The sequence below is a fragment of the Clarias gariepinus genome, chromosome 8 (genome assembly GCF_024256425.1).
Source record: "Clarias gariepinus isolate MV-2021 ecotype Netherlands chromosome 8, CGAR_prim_01v2, whole genome shotgun sequence".
Lineage (NCBI taxonomy): Eukaryota > Metazoa > Chordata > Actinopteri > Siluriformes > Clariidae > Clarias > Clarias gariepinus.
The window spans coordinates 10,981,781-11,004,131 of record NC_071107.1 but is presented as its reverse complement, the minus strand read 5'-3'; the positions used below and the strand labels follow the sequence as shown (position 1 = coordinate 11,004,131).

The 22,351-nt window shown below is 37.4% G+C and overlaps 1 protein-coding gene across 2 annotated transcripts; it reads right to left on the bottom strand.

The window, feature by feature from the left end:
* Positions 1 to 853: 853 nt before the first annotated feature.
* On the bottom strand, positions 854 to 12,284 carry si:dkey-191g9.5 (rap1 GTPase-GDP dissociation stimulator 1). Of its 2 annotated transcripts, XM_053502312.1 has the most exons (14): positions 11,998 to 12,284; positions 10,742 to 10,846; positions 9,329 to 9,451; positions 8,778 to 8,903; positions 8,420 to 8,548; positions 8,151 to 8,276; positions 7,745 to 7,888; positions 7,153 to 7,284; positions 6,562 to 6,696; positions 6,049 to 6,174; positions 4,095 to 4,234; positions 3,000 to 3,126; positions 2,745 to 2,873; positions 854 to 2,122 (listed from the first exon to the last, which is right to left on the bottom strand). In XM_053502312.1, the coding sequence occupies exons 1-14, from the start codon at positions 12,008 to 12,010 to the stop codon at positions 1,995 to 1,997; spliced, it is 1,683 nt and encodes a 560-aa protein (XP_053358287.1). In that variant the 5' UTR covers positions 12,011 to 12,284; the 3' UTR covers positions 854 to 1,994. The 2 variants fall into 2 exon arrangements, with proteins under 2 accessions (XP_053358287.1, XP_053358288.1); XM_053502313.1 differs by lacking the exon at positions 8,778 to 8,903.
* Positions 12,285 to 22,351: the final 10,067 nt, after the last annotated feature.

Here is a 22,351-nt window from a genome sequence, read left to right as displayed (position 1 = left end):
GGTCTGGTTTTGGAGTTGCTGTGTCTCAGTTGTCTAACCATTACAATCTGGCACATGTAAAAGTTGCTTAAATCCTAAGGCTTGCCCACTTTTTCTGCTTCCAATACAAAATGTTCACTTGTTGCCTAATACATCCCACCCATTTCCAGGTTCCACTGTAACAAGATAATTGACACAAGGTGTGTTCAAGTCAAACCGAGTCTTTTGATTGTGCAAAATAACAGAACACACTTACGAGAGTACAAACTTCCTTTATTTCTCTATACAATCACCTGCTACACTAATGCTTTTATCCAAGTGTTTCACTAGTGCTTGGATACTAGCAACATAGAGAGTTTTATCAGTACGCTAGAGCCATGATCGGACTGTCTGAAACACTGGCCTCCCAGGAAGTTTTTTAATAGCGCAGACATGTGGAAATGAACGAGTGATGCTTGTAAATGATTGCACAGTTTCATCTCATCTGAAAGTTGGTGACAAGGATCAGGAGTTTTAGTTGCTAAATGTTCACAGGAACGACTGCAGTGGGCTTTAAACCACCATGTCCAGGAACATCTTTCACTGTTGTACAGATTCATTTAAAATGTTTGCACCATTCAAATGTTATACTGCAGGTAAGAATCACTGTACTGTGCTTGAAGTATACAGTATATACTTTTGTGCATGCATGCATGCATGCATGTATGTATGTATGTATGTATGCATGTATGTATGCATGTATGTATGTATGTATGTATGTGTGTATGTATGTATATGTACTCCACATAACAAAACAGAAGAGCAGCATGCTCGTATATACAGTAAATGATGAACAGAGATTGTTCGGTGCTTTATAAAATTGGCTGTAAGGAATTGCTGTTGAAGGGGTGGGTGATGCAGCAGGGTAGTTACGGCACACAAAAGCTTCCCTAATCACAGTCTTTTGAGTTTCATCTCTTTCAGCTGATCCTGTATTATCAGAAAGCACTTCTCTGCTCATCATCTGCTTGGAATAGCAACTGTAAATTCACTTCTTCCCAGTTGTGAATTTTGTGCAAAGAATCAAGAATCATGTATTAGTAAAACAGTTAGACACACGGACACTGCAGACTTTTGTATTATCCCACAAAACAGTCACACATAAAACACATTATAGGATGTGAATTTGCTATTATTATTATACTAGATGAGACAATCTCAAACACGACTCTTGATATACAGTATTCCTTGGTATTGCTAAGACACACATGAACTTTCCTTTCATCTATGGTTAGCTAATAGAATGATCAACATGATCAAATTATTTGCATTTCAAAATTCTTTTAAGTACTAGTACAACCAGCAATGTGATAATTAAAAATAATGACTAAATAATTATTGCAAATTTAAATCCTTTTCTCAGGCAAGAATTGTAATCACGTTCCACATTATGTAAATGCAGGACGTCTATGTGCTTTTCTTATTGAAGAATATGGTTAATGTAGTGTAAGACTGACAAAATGTCATATTCGCACAAATTCAACACTTGCTGAAACAAAAAAAGCAACATGCCATGTCCTATTTGGGACTGATTAGCAGTCTAAGAAAAGTAGCCTGCATTAAATGGTGCCTGGGCAGATAACTACTGTATGATACCAAATGCATTTATATTACAGCATGTTGTTTTTAGATTGCTATTATCCTCATCAGAGTTCTTAGTTAATGAAATGCATTGAAAAAGTCCTTGTGCTTTTATACAGGAGAAATTAAGCATGTTGACACAACCTCTAATTGTACATTGTATATCCTCAAGGTCATCAGAGGTCAGCTAATATAACCATCTAATGATGCTTTATTGATGAGCCAATTAGGCTTCCCTGCCGGGATGGCATCATCCCCGCGTCCTACTGAGGTTTCACAGAAAAAAGGCCTGGGTTGATGAGAAGTTTATGAAGAGGACACGCAATGGTCAGTGGTGTATGAAGAGGACACTTCTAATCAACAGTCCCATCAATCATAAAGTTTGGACAGGTGGTCTAGCTAGTCTCAGAGAGTACGCCCATTACTGAGACTGCCTGCGAGGCCAGCTTAGTGCTGGTGTGACCGGAGAGCTTGGACAGGCTGTCCTTCAGGTTCAGACTGTCCATCTGCTCCTTCAGCGTACCTGAGAAACAGAGAGGGGGGGCAAGATAACAGCATTGTCAGACTAAATGAGATGTACGGTAAATGACAGCAGGGATTTGAATGAGACCAGATATAGTTTTATATTCATGAACAGTCGTTTACTAAAAATATACATTTAAATATTGTTTAAGCTGAAATTTTGTGCATCCAGTAAATGATTTATAAGGATGTTTTGCATTAAGGATGTCTTAAAATGCATGCAGAAAATGATGTGTGCTCCTAGTACAAAATGAAGGAGACTAAGAAATTTCATTTATAGTGAAAAAAAAATTCTGTACAGAAATACAAAAAAAATTAATTCATTCAATAAAATATGTAATTTAGACAAATATGAATAGTGGAACAAATTCAGATTAAACTGACAATTTACAAATATAAAATTACAAATGTAATTTATTTTAGTAAAACGGACATAAGTATGTAAAAGCTATAAAAGACCAGAATATTTTTTGCATGTACACTTATCTAATATAACTTCATTTCTTGAGACATTGTTAAGTGAGCTAACTAGCCCTTAGCAAAAATCTCACCCCTTACTGTACAAATCCCAAAGCCTAATTTCCTAACGTATTATTTTTAAAGAGAGCCTTTGTGTTACTCACTGGAGTTGGCCAGACTGCATATGAGCCCTAATGTGCTAAATTTGACTTCTACTGCGCCTACAGGGTCATCCAGCATCTTCTTCAAGGTGGACAGCAGATCAGCATGACTGAACGGCTCTTCCACCATGTCTGGATTAACGTACACATAAGAGAACACGTATGGGCTACAAGAGGAAGACAGTCCATTATCATACAATGTTTTGCAACTAATAGTGCCGTATTACAAATAGAGTATTGTGAATGGTTGGACTGTACCGATATCTATTGCAGAGGCAATGGCTAGAGCAATCAACGCTTCATTCTGCATAATGACGTGTTCACTGGTTGCCATAGAGATGAGGTGTTGGACTCCATCTGCCTTGATGACAGCATGGATGACTTCCTGTCAGGACAAGAGAAGCACCCTATCAATACGGTAAAAGTTACATGGTTTATACTGGGGGTCTCAGTACCATATGTATGAAATATTTGTAAGTAAATTTTGTTTATCTCTTTGTTTATCTCTTTGTTTATCTTTGCATCTCAAGACAGGTGTCACAAAGCATTTTCCAGAAAATCAATCAATCATGAGCAAAAAGACAATGAGCATTGAGACAATGAGCATACAATAGTACAACTAATTAAAAAGATAAACATTTACAGTAAATTAACTAAAATAAAAAGGAATACAAAATTAATATGATACGTGTTAACCCCAATCAAGAGGTGCAGCTGTAAACGCACAGTAATCTTTAGGCTTAAGTCTTGTGCCATGGATTACCAGCAGATTGTGTCCAGAGATATCATTGGCTTTACCGAGGTGTAGGGGTGAAGAAGCTCAGACATTTATGCATGAGCCTGACCTAGCAGAGCTCTGAACGTCAGCACCAGAATCTTGAATTTATTTCGATAACTTACGGGAAGCCAGTGCAGTGACCTAGTCAGTTTTAGTCAGTAGTTTTGCTGCAGCATTTAAACCCCCTGCAAGCGATCCTTAGACTTCTTCCTCAAACCTATAAATAATGAGGTGCAGTAGTACAACCGAGTGCAGGGATAATTACCTCCAGTTCAGTGGGTGATAGCGCACACTGAGGTTTTGCAATATTTCTAAGTTTAAAAAACCAAGAGCGAACCGATGTATAAACATGACAGTCTATGAAGAAAGTAACCTGCACAGAGACGGTTTAACAAATGCAGCCAAAAAACCCAGACCATCCATCACCTTTGGAATACCTTTGTATACACCTCTGCACATGCTTTGTGCCTTCATTTAAAAAAAAAAAAACAGAACTATCAGTGGATTCTGTGATTACGGTGTATGTGATAACGGTGTGGGTGTGGGTGTTGATATGTGTGTTTTGAGTGACTCACTGGAGAGCGACTGTGTCTGATAAGTGCTGCTAAAAGCCGACTGGCCTCTCCTCTGACACCAGCATGGTCTTTTGCTTCACACCACTCCATAACCCGTGCCAATAACATCTCATCCTTGCCCAAAACCGTAGCTGCCTCATCTAACATACACACACACACACACACAATAAAGTGAGAGATTACATATGCGGGAGTAATGTACTTGAGTGCAAAGTGAAATAGTTTCTTGAATCTGACTAGAGTGTGAGATTTGCAAGGCATGGTGTACATAGATTGTATTGTATTGTCTGTCGTGCTGCTGGAGGCTGCTACAAGCCAGTGAATGTAATAATATACTTTGAAAAGAACCTAATTATAGCCTCCAGAATAACAATGTTAACACCAAGTCTTGGATGATAATGGATACTTTACTAGCTTTATTGTGCTTTTTGTATATGCATTATTATGCATAGAGGATTTTTTTTAATGTGTAAGTGGCTTAAGCGTCAACAATTTACGTCTACTGACTGATTATGAGTCTTCAGAAATTTTATTAAAGAAAGGAAACTACTGATTCCAAATCATGAAATCAGGCCACATTTCTGGGTATTTGTGCTCTACTTTTTTTATTTACTCTTTTATTTTTGTATTTCATTTTTAATCTAACTTTTTAATTTGACAGCCTTCCTAGACATTTAATAATAATTCAGTATACATTATAATCAATTAGTTACATTGTTTCTAAAAAGGATTTACAACACTGACAAGTACCGTATGGCAGCATGTTTCTCTAAAGCCTCTGATTACATTTTCTAGCTCCACTCCTGTTCAAAGAGTTGCTCACCTCTGCCCCTGTTTCTAAAAGGCCCATGAGGTATTCTCATGCTACATTGAACTGACCTTGGAAGTGGGGAGTCAGAATTCTGACTTGCATCATTTTTACCTCCATCTGTCTGTCTTTTTTTAAGCAACAAGCTTGCCTAAAGCAAACACTTATACACACAGCATAACTTGTTCAAATATTTCCTGTGCATTTTTTGATTGTCGATTTGATATAACCTGATGAACTCAAGAGTGGGTGAGGGTGCATTGCAGACAAAGGAAGGCTTTAATCCTGCATTATACAGCAGTTGGTTCTGACTGGATAATCTGATTGGATCAGATGATTTCTACGAGCGTGAAAATGCACAGTAATAGTACTGGGATATAACGTTTAGCTATGTGTATCACTCCGCATCCCAGATGTTCTGCCATTGTATTAACTGTCGGTTGCAGTATGGGTGAAAGCGAGTCGGTACAGTCTGCAGTACTGAGGAAAGAGCAGCTACATGCACAATTAAAACCAGTCACGGAAACACATTTAGCAAGAAGACACATCTGACAATGTTATATCATTTTAAAACCACACTTTGTCTATGTAATAATTTCTACAAGATGGTTTCAAACTGTCCACGTGATGTTTTATTCATGCCTAAGATGAGCTACAAAGCTAACTAGCTTCTAACACAAGGCTGAATCCCAAATCTCTCCGTAATCCCTAATCAAGCTTGTGTATTTAACAAGGGATTGTGCATCTTACCGCATTTATTGCTATTTGAGATTTAACCCTGGAACCCAGAGGTTAATGCAGCTGATACTGTATTTTAAAGAGGAACAAGTGGAAATATAAAGAGAAACTTATGAGATTTACAGGACTGTCCTTCACCTTCATGGTTTATTCACTTTACCTTTAGGCTACACAGTACCATTAAGAATTTAAAAACTACATTCACTCCTATTAATTGCACTGTCGGCCGCCAGCTCTGCCAGTCGCGGTTAGTTAGTTGGTTATGCTCAGGCTTACTCCTTCCCGCATGATATTGCTTACTAGCGCGTTTCTTTATCTTTAAACCTAAAGGATTATGAAAAATTCGAAACTTAAACCTTTTTTTTCACTGAGTGCGCACTATCATTTGTATTCACTTGATATCCTGACCTTGGCCGTCCACCATCATGCGCAGAGTCCCCAGAAGCTTGAACTGGACAGGAGGCATGTCGGAGCGCAGCAGCGTTCTGATCCGCTGAATCACTCCATCCTCCAGCATACGCACTTTATTAGACGCTACAACAGCATGAGAAAGAGTGTGTCATTAAGCCCCATGCCAGACCTCAGGGTGAGTGAGATTAGATTTGAGAAGAATGCAGTTCTTTTCAGCTAATTAGCAGAAAATTCAGTTAATAACTCTTGCAACTAATTAAGGTTTTTGTACAATTAAAGGAAAACATGCTGCTTGCATAGTCTGACTAGAGGAATTTCACTCTTATTATTTTGAATAGAGTAAGATGGTCAGCAGGGAAGCACAAGCAAAACATTTGCTTATGTAGAAAAACATTGCAAAAGTCGACTTTGCTGGAATTACCTTTTACCTGCTCTTTCAGTGTTCATTTGTCTTCAGCTGGCCAAAAAAAATGTAAATGTACCTTCAGTAGGTAGTAAATTTTTGAATACCTGGTATAGCTAGATTTCTGAGAGCACTAAGGCCTGCATGCTGCACTGACACATCTCCTTCATCCACATGATGCTCCAGCAGATCCAGGATATATGGAACAACCCCTAGTTCCATCATCTTTACACAATTACTGTCTGTAAGGAGAAACAGATGTAGTAGAAACTCTATAAGTGTCAGATGGAGTAGAGAATGTTTTGAGACCTCTTGCTATTAATAGTTGGCCTTCCGTATTACTTTTCACAATTTTCGCTTTTGTTTTAACAACAAAATATTGTTTTCATAACATTTTATTATTTGATTAAGAATGTCACACACTCTAATATTTGATTATGAAAGTGGCATCATTGCCATTAGCTTATGCCATGTCACAACATTTATTTTTTGTCCAAAATCACAAGATCTCTCTCATCTTAAGTTAAAACAAATAATGCTAGCCAAACTCCATTTGTTTATGTCGAAATGTGTCAAAATCTAAACTATTATGAATCTACATGCAGTAGATACAGTAAATACATATTCTTCAGTGTTTGAAGTTCAAAGAGCACATATGTAGTCTTTTTATATAATAGAAACATTCTTCATTTTCTCACCATTCCTGGCGAAGTTGGCAATTGCCAGTGCACCAGACAGCTGAAGTTGTGTGTTAGAGGACTGTAGCCAGGACAAGACATCCTGATACACACCCTCTGTTCCCTCTCCAAAACATTTCTGCATGGATTCATCTGGATATGTATTAAATACTGCAATGTTTGTTTTCATTTGTTTCATTTAGCACTTGTAGCATTTAGCAATATTTAGTATAATCGAAAAAAAAAACATGACATTTGCCCAGATTAAGTTACATTTTATTTGATTATACATCTGAGTAATTGAGGGTTAAGGGCCATGCTCAATGACCCATCAGTGGCAACTTGGCGGTGCTGGGGTCTGAACCTGGAACCTTACCATCAGTTGTTCAACACCTTAACCACTGAGCTACACCCGCCCTAACACAGTTGGCATTTACATACACAAAGTACCTTTAAATCAGAAATAAAGGAATTGGATATGAAATTGGGGATGTGATACACAGCAGTATCTAAAGTTTACTTTTAATTTTCAAGTCATTTTATCTGTAATGCTGGTTTTTAGTATTTTTCGAAGATTGGTGATGTGAAAGGAACGCTTTCAGGTCAGACTTACCCCCCAGGAGCAGCGTCACTATGAGGTTGGATGCTATTTTTATACTGCACAGATCATGAGGGTCGGAGTCACCCTGCAATCCTCGTATCATTTCAGAGAGAGCTTGAGGCACCCCGCCCTCTACAAACTGGAGCTTCAGTGCATCTGAGACACAAACACACAGGCATTTACAGTAGTACTAATCAAGAGTTTGATTATGATGATGATGATGATAAATATTTTTATTATTATATGTTAGCTGTACATATAGTACATACATGCTTACTAATTTCTAAAAAAAATTCTCATGTAATTTAAACCCAAACCCTTTTTTATTTAATCTTAAGCTCATGTTTTGGAATTCAAACAACCCTTAATAAAATCACATCTGTTTTTGCACTTTTGCTGAAGTGTGAGTCTGGCTCACCACTCTCTCCCAGGGATCCCAGCACCTCCAGGATAAGATGCCGGCGCTCTGCATCTGGCGCACGCTTTAGCTGTGAGGTCAGAACATCTGCCAACCCGACTTCTGCCAAAGCGTCTCTTGCTGCATCTGAAAATGAACAGAGAATCAGCCACCATTAGTACCACCTTAGATCGCATCTATAATGTTAGTTCATTTCTATCCCATCATATGACAAGCAAAAGTAGACTGTGTTGATTAACTAAGAGCAGTGCATATGCTGTCTTTCTCACCCAAATCAGCAAGGTTACACAGAGCCAAAAGGCAAACGTTGACTAATGGATCATTCTCTGGGTACTGGTGCATGATGGCAACCAGTCGGGGGATAACACCACTCTTCACTAACTGAGTCTGTTGCGCAGCTGAAGGGGGAATACAGAGACAGAAAGAGAAAAGGATGCTAGGTAGATCAGTAGGGACGGAAATTAATTGCAATACATAAAACATGAGGAAGGAAGTACATGAAAGAAGGATCTGAACATATGACATTTGCAATGTAGTATGTGTTGGGTATTTGCTTCTCTATGGTGAATGGTAGTCTTTGTTCACGTCTGAACAAAAGGCTGTTGGCTCAGAAACAGCTGTGCTCACTGTTATCAAAGCAGATGCGTCCGATGGCACGGCCGGCGTGCAGCAGAAGCTCCTGGTCTGGGCTGTTCAGTAAAGGCACCAGAGCAGTGACCAGTCCTGCCTGAATACACCTCTCCCTTACAGAAGCTATAACACCAGATCATACATCAGCCATTAGAGAAGACTAAGCACGGATTTAAAATAAAGAGAGAGAGAAATTACAAGCACTGGTTTCAAGATGACAGATATTTAGAGATGTTTAGAGAAATGAAAGTGAGGTGGGCTTCCAAAATCTTGGTTTTACCGCCTTGTTTAATAGGATAAATTTTAGCAAAACTGCATCTTATTTCCTTCACAGATGCTCAACTGACAGTCTAGTCTGTGTTTTTTGTGCACCTCATGTTGCTGCAGTATGGTTTGGCAAAATGGAGGCATACTCATACAACAACAACATTTAGCAATGTTTATACTGTATACATTTAGAATTCTGAATCCTTCTCTTTTGGACAACGTGTCGAAGATGAGAATGTCTTATGTATGAATAAATAATAGATATTGTTAGTTCCTGTTACCTTCTCTGGCCATTTCTGCAACCAACAGTGTCACTTGTGATGTGAGGGAGTCTTTCTGTCTCAGAGTCTGGGCTAGTGTGGGCAGTATTCCACTGGAGGCTATCTGCTCTGCAGCACCCGTTTCTAAGGAGAGAGAAAGAGAGCAGATAATTTTGTGTGCTTTGATTCTGGTTTATGTTGCGTGTGTGCATAAGGTTGGCTTTTGGGATGGCTGCGTGTTTTAAGCGTGTACATGCAGAGACTGAGGAAAAGCTTTGAAATGAGACTCAGGTGCTCAGCACATCCTCTCCTACACTCTTCAATCAATAACTTTCCTTTCTCTAAATATCCTCTGCTTATCCCATCTCTTTTATCTGCCCTAGCCCTTCTTTCACACAGCTGCCCTGACTCTTGATTCCGGTAATAGCTTCTCAGGAGGATATGCCCTCACTGCCAAATCATGGGAGAATTTCCTCAACCTTAAACTGAGGGGAATCTTGCATTAGAGTGGGCGTCCCAACTGAAAATCTCCATCCAGCCAAGGAGGCAGGTCATGCTGTCAGATCTGACTGTGCTGCCATAGCAACATGGGCATTCTGTGCTTTTGGGGGAGTCTGGTTTTTCCATTTTTAGACGCACTTGCCAACTAAAATTACTAAGGATCTGACAGGCAGCAACAACAAATTAATTTTCACCAGAGGAGAGTAGAAGGAGAGAAGGGGCGTCCCTTTTTTTTCTCCGACACCTTTTTTGCTTTTTTTGCTTTTTTGTATTTCTGATATTCCTTTTTCTATCAAGCTGTCTGCCTGCTTGTTCTTCCAATTTGCACCTGGTAGGGTGTAAAAGAAGAAGATGAACATGGATTAGTGTTTTTCTATCTCAAGTCTCTTAGTCTAGAGTACTTCATGTCTCTCTCTGGCACGTTGTGTACATGTGGATTGTATATGACTCTGCATTTGCTTATGGGTCTGATCAGACTTTAGCTGGTATGTTGCTGTATAGTGTCATTGTGGTTGGATGGATGGATGGATGGATGGATGGATGGATGGATGGATGGATGGATGGATGGAAAGGAAATTAATTTATGTAGGGATAAAGGATGCTTAAATAAATAGACAACAGGTTTAAAATGAATGATTTATGAATAGAATGGTTGTCAGCAAGGATATGGATGGATGGACAACAAGTTTTAAAATGGATAAATGGATGGATGGACACAAAGTTTTAAAATGGATGGATGGATGGATGGATGGATGGATGGATGGATGGACACAAAGTTTTAAAATGGATGGATGGATGGATGGACAACTAGTTTTAAAATGGATGGATGGATGGACCACAAGTTTAAAAATAAATGATAAAGTGGATGGATTTATGGACTGATTTATGGTTGAAAGGATAGATTCATAGATGGATATGTAAATCTCGACTCACTCTTTTCCAGTAAGATATTCAGAAGAGTTTCAATATGAGGCTTAAGCTCCTCTTCTACAAGTTCCGTGCTCACACTGATGGCATTCAGAGCCCTAGTCAGAGCATCTAAAACATGAACGCAGAAACAGCAGAACATCAGAACATCAGAAAGGAAAGCAGTTATATATAGTGGCGCAGTGGCTTGTCTACATGCTGTTTATAGAAATTGAATTGCATGTGTATAGAATGACTGTTTCACACACATATCTTGCACAAATGAATATTTTGATTGTTAAGAAACTGAGGCACATCCAGAATCTATTTTAATTTACTAGAGGCAATGAGTTACTGTCAAATGTTATAAAGGTTACTTCCCAGATGTGTGCTTTTTTATGTTGGACCTTTAGTTGGGCAGAACACAGGATTTATGTACAGTATATGACTGAATTTTCACTTAAATGATTCATTCAAGCAAGAACTTTAGGAAGTGATTTAATAACTCATTTGCTCTGTTCCTCTGTATACAATTGACTGCAATGCATTTCCAGTTCTCTGCCGTTGATTTGTTACTGTCATATTAATCAATGACCATTTTCCATTTGCAGAGGTCTATAAAAATGGAGACAGAATTAAAGAAAGATATGGAGAGAGATTGGTTCTATTTTTAAATACTAAAGCCTTATTTGCCTTACACTGTACAGTATGTCTTCTTCTCTTGAAGGCAAGCCCAGCGTACAATATAGACAGGGCTGAGTAGAGATAGAATGTCTGCACAAGCAGGAGTAATCACCCAGATAATCCCTGGTAAGAAGGGTGAAAATAGAAATACATAGTGCTGGGCTTTTTGAACACAGCCAGATTCTAACTGCAGGCTTTTAGTATAAATAGATATTAATCCGCCATGGTCAGACCCAAACACAGATCAGAGAACTACAGTATGAGAATCTGGAGAAATAAGACTTAAAAACTGAGTGGCAGAGACTCCCTGTGGTTCTCATTAGCTCGGGCAGCTTTCATGGCAGCATGAAGACACCTTAAACAGCCACACAGCAGCTAAGACCCAATTCTATCGGAGGGGACTTCATTATGTCCACTTGTGGAGCTTATCACATCTCAAAGCCCAGGCTTAAATATGGTCAGGTGAGATAGAAGGTAAATACAAGCCTCTCTAGGATGCAGCAACCCTTTCTCAAAGCACAATGCATCACGTTCACAGTCTAAGGTTTATAAGCTCTTATGACAGATTTGCATAAAACTTACCCATTTTAAGTACTTACCCATATCTGCCATGGTTTATAGGAGTCTGGATGTTTCTCAGTGTCTCTATTCCTGCCTCCAGCCGCAGCTCAGTGCAGATTTTGTCTGTGTGTGTGTGTTTGTATGTGTGACGACAACGGCACCCCTCCTTCAGGCAGGACAGCAGACTTCAGCCTCGAGAACGTTTTGAGTCAGCACCTGGCTTTGAATGCCCTTACTAATCCGACACACTGACAAATAAATGCGCATTCTTACATTATATCACACACACTTCGCCTTAAATCTCTCCATTTTTATTCACCATGCTTCTTCCACACTCTCTCTGACTCTTTGGCAATCTCTCCTCCTCCACTCTCGTCCTTTCATTCGTAGACAGGCTCTCCCACCCTCCCATGTTCCTCATGATACGCTCTAAATCCTTAAGCTGCCCGAAGCTTATCAGCCGACAATTAGCCAGTGGGTGACGCTCGATCTGAGACACCACTTTTACATTCTCAGCACTGATCCTCATCAGTGATTCATTTTTCTGTGTTTTTTTCTACTGCAAAACATTCAGCTATTAAAGCAGCAGAGGTTATGCCACTTATTTGTCCCAGAACTGAAAAGAAATATTATGGGTAAATATTAGGACATGTAAAGTTAAAATATATTGAGAATGAAAACGTTTGTACAGACCAGTAGCACTAAGACAGCATACATTTTCTAGCTTCTCCTGAACTGAAACATATGACTTTATATACTTTAATAACTATCTATAACTATCTATAAGTATTAAACCATATAATATAATATAATATAATATAATATAATATAATATAATATAATAATATTTTTGTTCCTATATTTATTAATATAACAGTTATTCCATTTTTTTTACATTTTAACACTTTGTACACTGTCACTTTTGAAGGTGACATACCATTAGGAACATTTCAAAAATATTTTGATCTAGCGTTTATATAATGATGATGTCTATTTTATTAAAATAAATCAAGTATCTAATGTATTTAATTCTATGTAATCATTTTAAACTCTGGACAAATTATTATTTATTTTATTCAACTTACATATTTTATTTGATTGGAAATCCTCTTAATTTAATTTTAATGTTGAATTATTGAATACATGATTCATTTTTTAGTGAATTTATGTCTATTTCACTACAGCTCCGTGACTTTCCAACAACTAAATTAAAGTCTGTTATACAGTATACTGTGTGAAAATATCACACTTTAAGAAGGTTTTAGGTATCTTAGATAAATTGACCGCATTTTCCACTGAGTAAGTTAAACCGACACAACGACAACTGTGCAGTCAAGAAAATTTGTCTAAATAATAATTGTAAAAAAAATATTTAAAATGCAGATGTCAAAAATTTACAAATTACCACATATTCACTTATTATATTTGGTTGTTTCAAAGATTTAGCCACAGCAATGTGTTTTCCAGTGGGTGTTTACCAGATCGCCTAATACTCTAACTATGAATTATTCTGATGTAGGTAAATTGCTAGTAATTGTTATCCATTTAACCACATTAACCATTTCTACTGAATATTAATAAATAATACCACAATGCACTTTTTGAAAATACAGTGAGTAACATCATCAACCATTAAACTCTTTATTATACGGTAATTTATACAATAGAGTAGATCCTATTTAGAAGGAACCCTTGATTATCTAATGAACCTTGATGAACCCTTTCTCTTTACTTTTATAACATTAACTGAATCCATGATTACTCATATTTGTTTTGGGATGGGAAAGTGTCTTACTTTACCAATTGTTTCCCTTTATTTCCTTTTAAAAATTTGATTTTATACATAAAGAAAGAAACTTTGCCATGCTTCACCTTCAGTGACCTAATGTTGGAAAAAGATATAATAACCTGATGCTTTAATTTTTTTTTATCACTTATTGTACTTTTGCATGCTCAAATGAAATTGCTATTTAATCACAGAAAGCAAGAAAACAACCTTTTATGCACAATAGGAGCAATACATACAGTATGTATATGTAAAATCCATGCATTCATTTAAAGTATAATGGTATGTCACCCATGATGATTTTCATTCGTGTTGGGCATCTGTACATCACAGTAATAATTTATTAAGGTTGATTTAAAATGTTATTTCAAACAGGGTGGTAAATATGTTAATTACTCTAACTAACAATCTGTCTAGTGTATGTACAGTGGGTTAAAAAAACATCTACATATCCCTAATAAATTGCCGGTTTTTGTGTTGCAAAACATGGAACCTAGACAAATCATGACATCTTTTTCTTTAACATGTTTGAGTAAAAGAAAACACTGCTGCAGTCAACTAGTTAAACTTATACTTTGTTAAAGTCACTTTTCTTGTAATACAGCACCAAGTCTTTTGAGCAATCTACCAACTTGGCACATTTTGATCTGGCAATTTTTTCCACTCTTCCTTGCAAAAATGCCCCAGGGCTATCAAATTGCAAGGGGATCTCCCAGCCTCAGTCCAATTCAAGTCATTCACCTGTTTTTTCATATGATTTAGATCTGGGATCAGAGTTGGACCTGTGCTTTGGGTGGTTAGTGTGCTGGAAGAGACGCAGTTCTATAGAATGATAATGCTGCCGCCACCATTCTTTGGGGAGTAAGCTGTCTTAGGGTCATTTGCAGAGGTCTTGCATCTAGCCAAACTACCCCACTGTGAAGGATATGAGAGAGTGTTTTCACATATAGGTAGTGACCAGTACATAAATATTCCTACATGTCATATTCTTTGTCATGACCTTAATGATGGCTTTCATGTGTGTATTCTCTGTTACAGCTATTACTTATTTGTACGTCTATTAAAACAATTTATGTAAATTAAAAGAATATAAAGGACCCCATGTTCCATGCACCTATATTCTTCTATAACCTGTTTCTTATTGATACTTTTGACAGTGGCTTCCCCAGAAGCTGTTTGTAGAGCATGGCTTCAGCAATCGACTGAACTCATGATGTCTTTTGGAAACAGATGATCTGGTGTTAATCACAACTACTTCATTAAAAACAAGTTTATGTTAATTACTTTAAAACATACTTACTTTGCAACTAGGCTAAGTTTTTTCTTTTACTCTGAGATGTTTTTGTTTATTTTATCCAGCATAATTTATCTTTATTTAATTTTTCACTTTTCACATCAAAAAAATTTTAACAGTAAAACAAACAATTGAATTAAAGAGCTTCTCTCATCTAAAATAAAGACAGACATGAAGAACTCAGTGTTTCAGCATTCAGAATTTTAAGAGGAGTAATGCCACAGTAAATCACCAGGTGGCAGTGTGACATTATTCTAGCCTATCCATAACACTCTTTAGCAACACATCTTTAACATGACCATGAGTTATTTTTTTACATGCGATTAAATATTCTATAGCAATGTAACCTATGCATGATTTAGCTACTGTCAAATATTTTATTACTATGATTGCATATAACATAATATAATATATATCATATAGTCCTTTCTAAATTAATTAATTTCTTAATTATTGCCAGTCCAGTGTTAGAATTGTTAAGCTATTGAGTCATATAAATTTGACCTCAAAAAAGGTCAACACAAAAATTATCTTGTGATCTTAAAATATCCTTATGGAAAATTTAGGAGTAAGGTTGACCAGAGGTCCTACCACAGTCGGAAAAATAGGAATGGTAATCATCACTGGCCTCCACGTTCCCTAGTGGAACTACAGAGGTTCCAGGGTACATTGTTATTTTATATTTTTTCCTGAAAACAATAAAAACTGTTTCTACACAATAATCCGGCTTAATACGCTTTGTGTTGACCTGTCATTGTGTTAGTGTGGGTGGGGGGTGCATTCAATCTCAGCCCTTCTTTAAGGTAACCAACAAGACCAGACAAAGACAGTAATGGGAAAACAATCTCAGGTCTAATGCTCCTTTCATGCGCTTTGCAGAGGCATTTCCCCTTAATAAAGCCACAAAGACATTCAGTGGATTCATGCATTAGCACTGCCTTTGTTAATAAAATCGGAATCTTTCGTCCTCTCTGGGCTACTTTATCATTAGTCCTGCTCTGACATTGAAAGTGTCTGATTTCACTTTATTTTTATAACTTTCTTACCCACAGTCAGTCATTGTAAATAATTGTTTAGCAAAAATAATCTTCGAATCTTTTAAATTAAGTTTAAAAATCATTATGCTGCGTACTTATCTTTAGGGGCAGAGGAGGCATCTGAGCATTTGTCCTAATATCGTAACATGACGCTAATTATTCAGGGTACCAAAGAACTCACTTAGTGAGCAGAATGTATTCTTGGACAATGCGGTTGAAATGATCAAATTATGTGTGAAGCACAAAGAGTGAGGCAAGGTCAAAGCCATACAGTGAGCTCTTATAGGCTCAGGTAAATTGTTCCTATTCACACAGGCTTCCAGGTTTCATGGGAATATCTGGTTCATTAGTTTATTGCATCTGCATAAACTCTAGAGGCCTCTCTGCCTCTCAGCACAGAAACCATATGGACATAAATAGACAAATATATTACTGGCAGACAATGACAGATAGCATGAAATAGTGTAAGAGCCATGCAATTCTCTGAACAACCCCCATCAACAGATATGGGACAAAGAGGTGAGGCAGGTTCTCCATATAACGCATTCTTGTCCAGACAGATTTCATTAGCTAATGGATTCAGCCTGCATTAATCAATTCACAATTCCAGACTGTTCGGGCTTAGACAGTCCCTCTTGTCCCTTGCTCTTACTCCTTCCTGCTGTTATATCCAATATTATTTCATTTCCTCAGGGCAAACACTTGATTTTCATTGTTTTTACACTTTGACATTGTCTGATGACACCAATTTATTATAACAGTAGGATATAAAAAACATAGAAACATCTAATCTTGTTTGTAATGATCATGCAGCATGGACACTGTCAAGATAATGATTTGTCAGTGAAAAAGTGGTGTGGAAATGAAGTTGCTCAGTGTTAAGTGCCGAACATGTCACTTGGGATATTGCATTACCAAAATAGCTTTTTTTATTTTCTTTTAACACCACATAACTGTAGAAGAAATTAAATGCAAACAACATAGATCATATCTAATTAGGATGTATATTACTGGGTGGGCAGGATGATTGGAAACGGTATGTGACTCTGAAAGTGTGACTCTGAGTGTTTTAGAAAAATTTGTGAATATTTTAGTAATAGAAACAGTATTTCTTAATGAAGCAATAAATTGCTGTAGACAATTTAGCAGAGTTTATTTTATGTGATAGAATACTTAAATAAAATCTAAAAAGTAATAATAATTAAATAACCTTCCATAAACACAATTTTTAGAAAGATTTTTCAGAATACAGACTATTCAGCCAAGTAAATTTAAGTACAGGTATTTTTATGGATATTATGTGTTCACTCATCATCTATCACACTTTATTTTGTCTACAGGGTCGTTTGGGGGGGGGGGGGGGGGTAGAGCCTATCCGAGGAGATTAGGGCCATGAGGCGGGGTACACCCTGGATGGGGTGACAGGGATAATGTGTTCTATCATTTTTTTCTAACATACTGTACAACTCTCTGATGTATTTCTACTTCGAAGATTTCTTTGAAATCAAACCAATTTGGGTTCACCAATTAAGGTGCCAACGATTTCTTTAAAAGTTAATTCCTAGGTTACTTAAATCCTAAGTATTCCTAAAAATTATGGCAATTATTGCTTGGTTTTCCAAAATCCAAGACGTTGTATAGTTTGATGGAACTGTCCATATTGCCCTTGGTACATGATGGTGTTTATGTGTGTCTACTTGTGCCCTTATGATGGGTTGATACAGTTTGCTGGTGTAGGCTCCAGGCCAGTGCCATCCTATACAGAATAAGTGGTTTAGATACGGATGGAGATTTTCTTGTAACTGTAATGAGTTCAGGTGTGTTAGAAGTGTAAAAGAAATAATGTTTACCTTAATAAACTAAGTGTTTTTATTGTGTGTGTGTGTGTGTTAGAAAGCTAAACCGTTTCACTCTGGGATCCCTCTATGTATTTGACATTTGGAGTCAGAGAGAGAGAGAGAAAGAGAAAAAGATGAAGGGGGTCTCAGCTTTGTATGCTGACTAAAAAGACTACTCGCTCTTCCTATGCTAACTAAAAAGAGCACTTTCATTAAATATTCAGCAATCTTCTTCCCGAGATCCCTGTCCCTCAGCAATGTCCCTGCCATGGAAACTGACAACGTTTTATTATAATAAGGTCTAAATAGTGAATATTTAATACTCTAGAGAGCCCGATCAGAAGAAGGAGTGTTTTGTGGTGTTCCTTGACAGGAATGAAGGCTTTAAGAACAACAATGGATTCAGTCAAGGATTTGCTAATGAAATCCAGGATGTAATTAAACAGTTCTCAAGTTCTGTAGGTGGTCTCCCCCACAGAAGAGTCACATGAACCGCATGAACATGAGGTTTTTGGACACTTCACCAATATATGCAAAATATATGCATGCACTTTTATTTTAATTGTTTCGTGCAAATTATTTTTTTATGGCATTTTATTTATTATTTATTTATTTAATTATTATTTATATTTTATAAAGTTTATTTCCAATAGCAGTGGTTGCTCAGGAGGTTGATGCTCTGGGTTGCTGATCAGAGGGTCGGGAGTTTGAGCCCCACCATCACCTGGGTGCCACTGTTGGGCAAGGCCCTTTACCATATGCCTATACAGAATCACTTTGCCATTGCCAGCCCTAAAGTCCAGATGAGAAAGGAGGACGGGCTAGCAACCTGGCCCCATAAAAAAAACACCATTGCTATAGAAACAACAGACCCTATTGCCTGATGTGCTCAATAGCGAGGAATATATATTTCCCATAGATTATTTTTATTTTTCACATTTATTCTTTGCATTGCATGGCATACATATGGTTTCATTTGTTTCTGTGATTTTGCATTTGCATTTGCATTTTCCATGCAGGCTAGATAAAGGTGTTACGTTAAACATAAGATAAGCATTAAACACAGTTATGAGAATACAACTCATCTAGAAAGGAGGTATCAGTTTACTCTTGTCCATCTCTGACTGGTTGTGATAAAACAAATGACAGTCACCATGCCACAAGGTTTGTATTTTTATTTTTAGCATAATGTCAATGACAGACAGTGTAGAAGTTTAAGAGCTACAGCACAAAGATATTCAAAGGAGAGTATTCACATTTACATGCTTAACACCAGACAGTGTAACACCAGTTCATCCTGAGTGCGCGAATTGACTTCGTCTTTACAGTGATATATAGAAATCATAAAGAGGATTTTCAAAAGTAAAGTTACATTTTACTTATTATATTTAAGTGTAGGCACACAATTTCTGCTTTTTGTTTTTGACTAAATCCTATATTATTATACCTAACTGCAGAAAATTACAGAGAACCTTGAGTTTCCGAAGGAACAGGTTTATATGTATTGTTTGGTTAGTGCATTACATGTCAGTGGGTGTTGTTTTGGGGAGAGAAAATCGATTTACAAAGCCTTCTCACAGCCGCTGTGTATGCCTGAGGAACTATATTTTCACCTCTGCTGTGCCTGCTGTGTGCTGCAATGTATTTGATCCATTGAGTAAATACTGTAAGCACAGCTCACAGTTAATCTAACTAAGCAGATCATAAAGACACCTGAGAAGTAAGCCGATAATGGAAATTTCTGGTTAATCCAACAGGGGGAAAGTGCTCGAATACAGTGTAAACATTGGTCCTTATAAATGGTGTTGATGCAGATGGTTTATAAACTGGGTTCAAACAGGATTCTGGATTTGGTAGGGATTTATTGAAACCTGTAACCAGCAACAATAGCACCCCTCTGGTTTACTTTTGCACTTCATGGGAAAACCTCTAGAGCTGCAGTAAAGACAGACCAACCCTATATGTGCCATGGTAGATCAGGGCTGAAGGTTGAAAAAGGAACCTGAAATAGTAATATCTAGTGACTCACTCTGAACAAACAAGGAAACACAAGAAAAAAAATCTGTTTGCTTCACTCGTCTGCAGTTCAATGGGCAAGGCCTAGGTTTGAGTGAAAATGCTTGGTCAAGCTTATTTAACAAAGCTTGAAATAAATACTACGAAGGAATGATTTATAATACTTAGACAGAGAAAAGAAGGAAAAAAACAAAAACTGCAGAGAAAAGCTTCTGTTTACAGGCCACTGGCTTTAAGACACTTGAACAAACAGGAGCCCAAGAGGTCAGAGTTCATAAAGGGCATTTCATTGTCCTTTGAGCTTTTTCACACCATTAGAATTTGCTTGCTCAATACTTCTCAATATCACTACATACTTTGACAAAAAAAAAAAAAAAACAGAATTAGAATTAGCATCTCTATGTAACTTTTTAATGAAAAAAATCTGAAAGCATGGAATTGTAAGCAACGTTAATGGTATGATATTATTATTCTAATTGTTATATGGTTTCTATTATGCAGTTTTATTTTTAGATCTTGGTAAAGTTTTTTTTTTTTTCCCCAATAACTTCTGGGATGATTCAGACTTCAGTAACCTGATATTAGAGGTACTAGCCATTTATTACAAAAATCTAAACATTGCTATGGTGATACTGTATAATGTCAGTATTTAGTGCAGCTTTTCATGGTAAACTGATTATTGTCAAGTAAAAATGCTACATTTCAAATCACCCCAGGTAAAAGCATGCAGAGACACAGATGAAATACCAGAACCATTCCAAGAACAAACTTCTCTTTTACAGAATGTGGGAGTTTTATGCACGTCATCTAAATCCATACCCTGAAGGAAGCCTGCACTTGGAAATGGGGTGAAAGAGGTAAATAAACATAACTAAAACAGATAAAGGAATAGATTTATGCAAAAAAAAATCTGTAACCTTTGTTACTGAGTTCCGACTTGCCTTGCCTCATTTCCTGAGGGATCCCATGTTAAATTATTTTACCTGCATAAGAGCAAGATTTATATCCAAACAGCTGCACTCCTATTTTGATGTTTACACACGGTCTCCAGCTGGTGGAAAGGGTAACAGAGTTCATGAGATCATTTTATATTTACTAAGGGATCATGCTCCTTAAACTCACAAGTTGCATAAATTCTGAGCTCTGTGTTACAGAATGGCGGTGCTCATGCCAGTCATTACTAAGTGAAGAATATTTTAAAGAAACTTACTAAAACTTTGGAAGAACATGACATGACTTATTAAAAAGCAGACGAGAATGAACTGTCACATGAATTGCACGTTACAATGTAAAAATGTGACCACACGGCTAAATTTCGTCCATTACTCCACCCCGTCAAACCAACCATAATAGCCTTATAATAGTTAGTAGTTTAGTGGTTTGTGATATAATCCTGCTTTAAACGAGAACATAGATCTTAAATATGTTTTATGTTCCCTGGAATTTTGTATGATCATTTGCACAAGACATAACCAAACAAAAATCAGGAGGGAAAATTTTAGGTTTCTGAATTTCTAATTTATACCACATGACTTGGCACTGCTGCTGTAAAATGCAGGAACATGTTTGCTTGGGCTTGTCCAATATTATCATACATTTTTCCTGTGTTGAACCCCAGAGCTACACTTTATATGCTTAGCAAAGCCTTCTGTGCAAAGGTGTGTATTGTACAAACGAGGCAAGCTGATTTATGCATTATTTTTTTCTTTTCTGGCACGAGTTGCAGTGGCAGCAGGCTAAGAAAGTCAGCCCAGACTTTTCTATCCACAGTTGCAAATTTTATCTCCTCCTGGGGATCACCAGAAATTCCCAAAGCAACAGTGAAATACAACCTCTGGAGCAGGTCATGGATCTGCCCTGGCTCTCTGTCCAGTGAGACAACCTGGAGGTTTTATGCTTTTTTCACACACTAACTCATCGTCTATACTGCGTTATCTTGTATACAGGGGCGCAGGGGACCTGGAGCCTACAGGAGACACAGAGCACAAGCCAGGGTACACCCCGAACGGGCACAACGTTGGAAACGGCAGTTAGCCTAATCTGCATGTCTTTAGACTGTCGAAGGAAACCAGAGTACCCGAAGGAAATCCACCAAGCACGGAGGGATGTGCAAACTCCATGCACACAGACCCGAGGCGAGAATCGAACCCAGACCCTGAAGGTTCAAGGCGACTAGCCACTGTGCCACTGTGCCACCTTTTATGTTATGTTTTGAATTATTTATTTATAAACACCATGCTTAACAAACTGTAAAATATTTAAACATAAAATGCTTCTTAATAAGTCAGACAAAATTCCCTTTTATATGTTATCACACTGTGAAGCAAAATAGGGGGAGAAAGAAGTTCAAAATCCACCACTGTGTTTGCGGCATATTTACGACAGTGCCGTTTGCGTAACGACAATCTAAGGCTCGTTTTC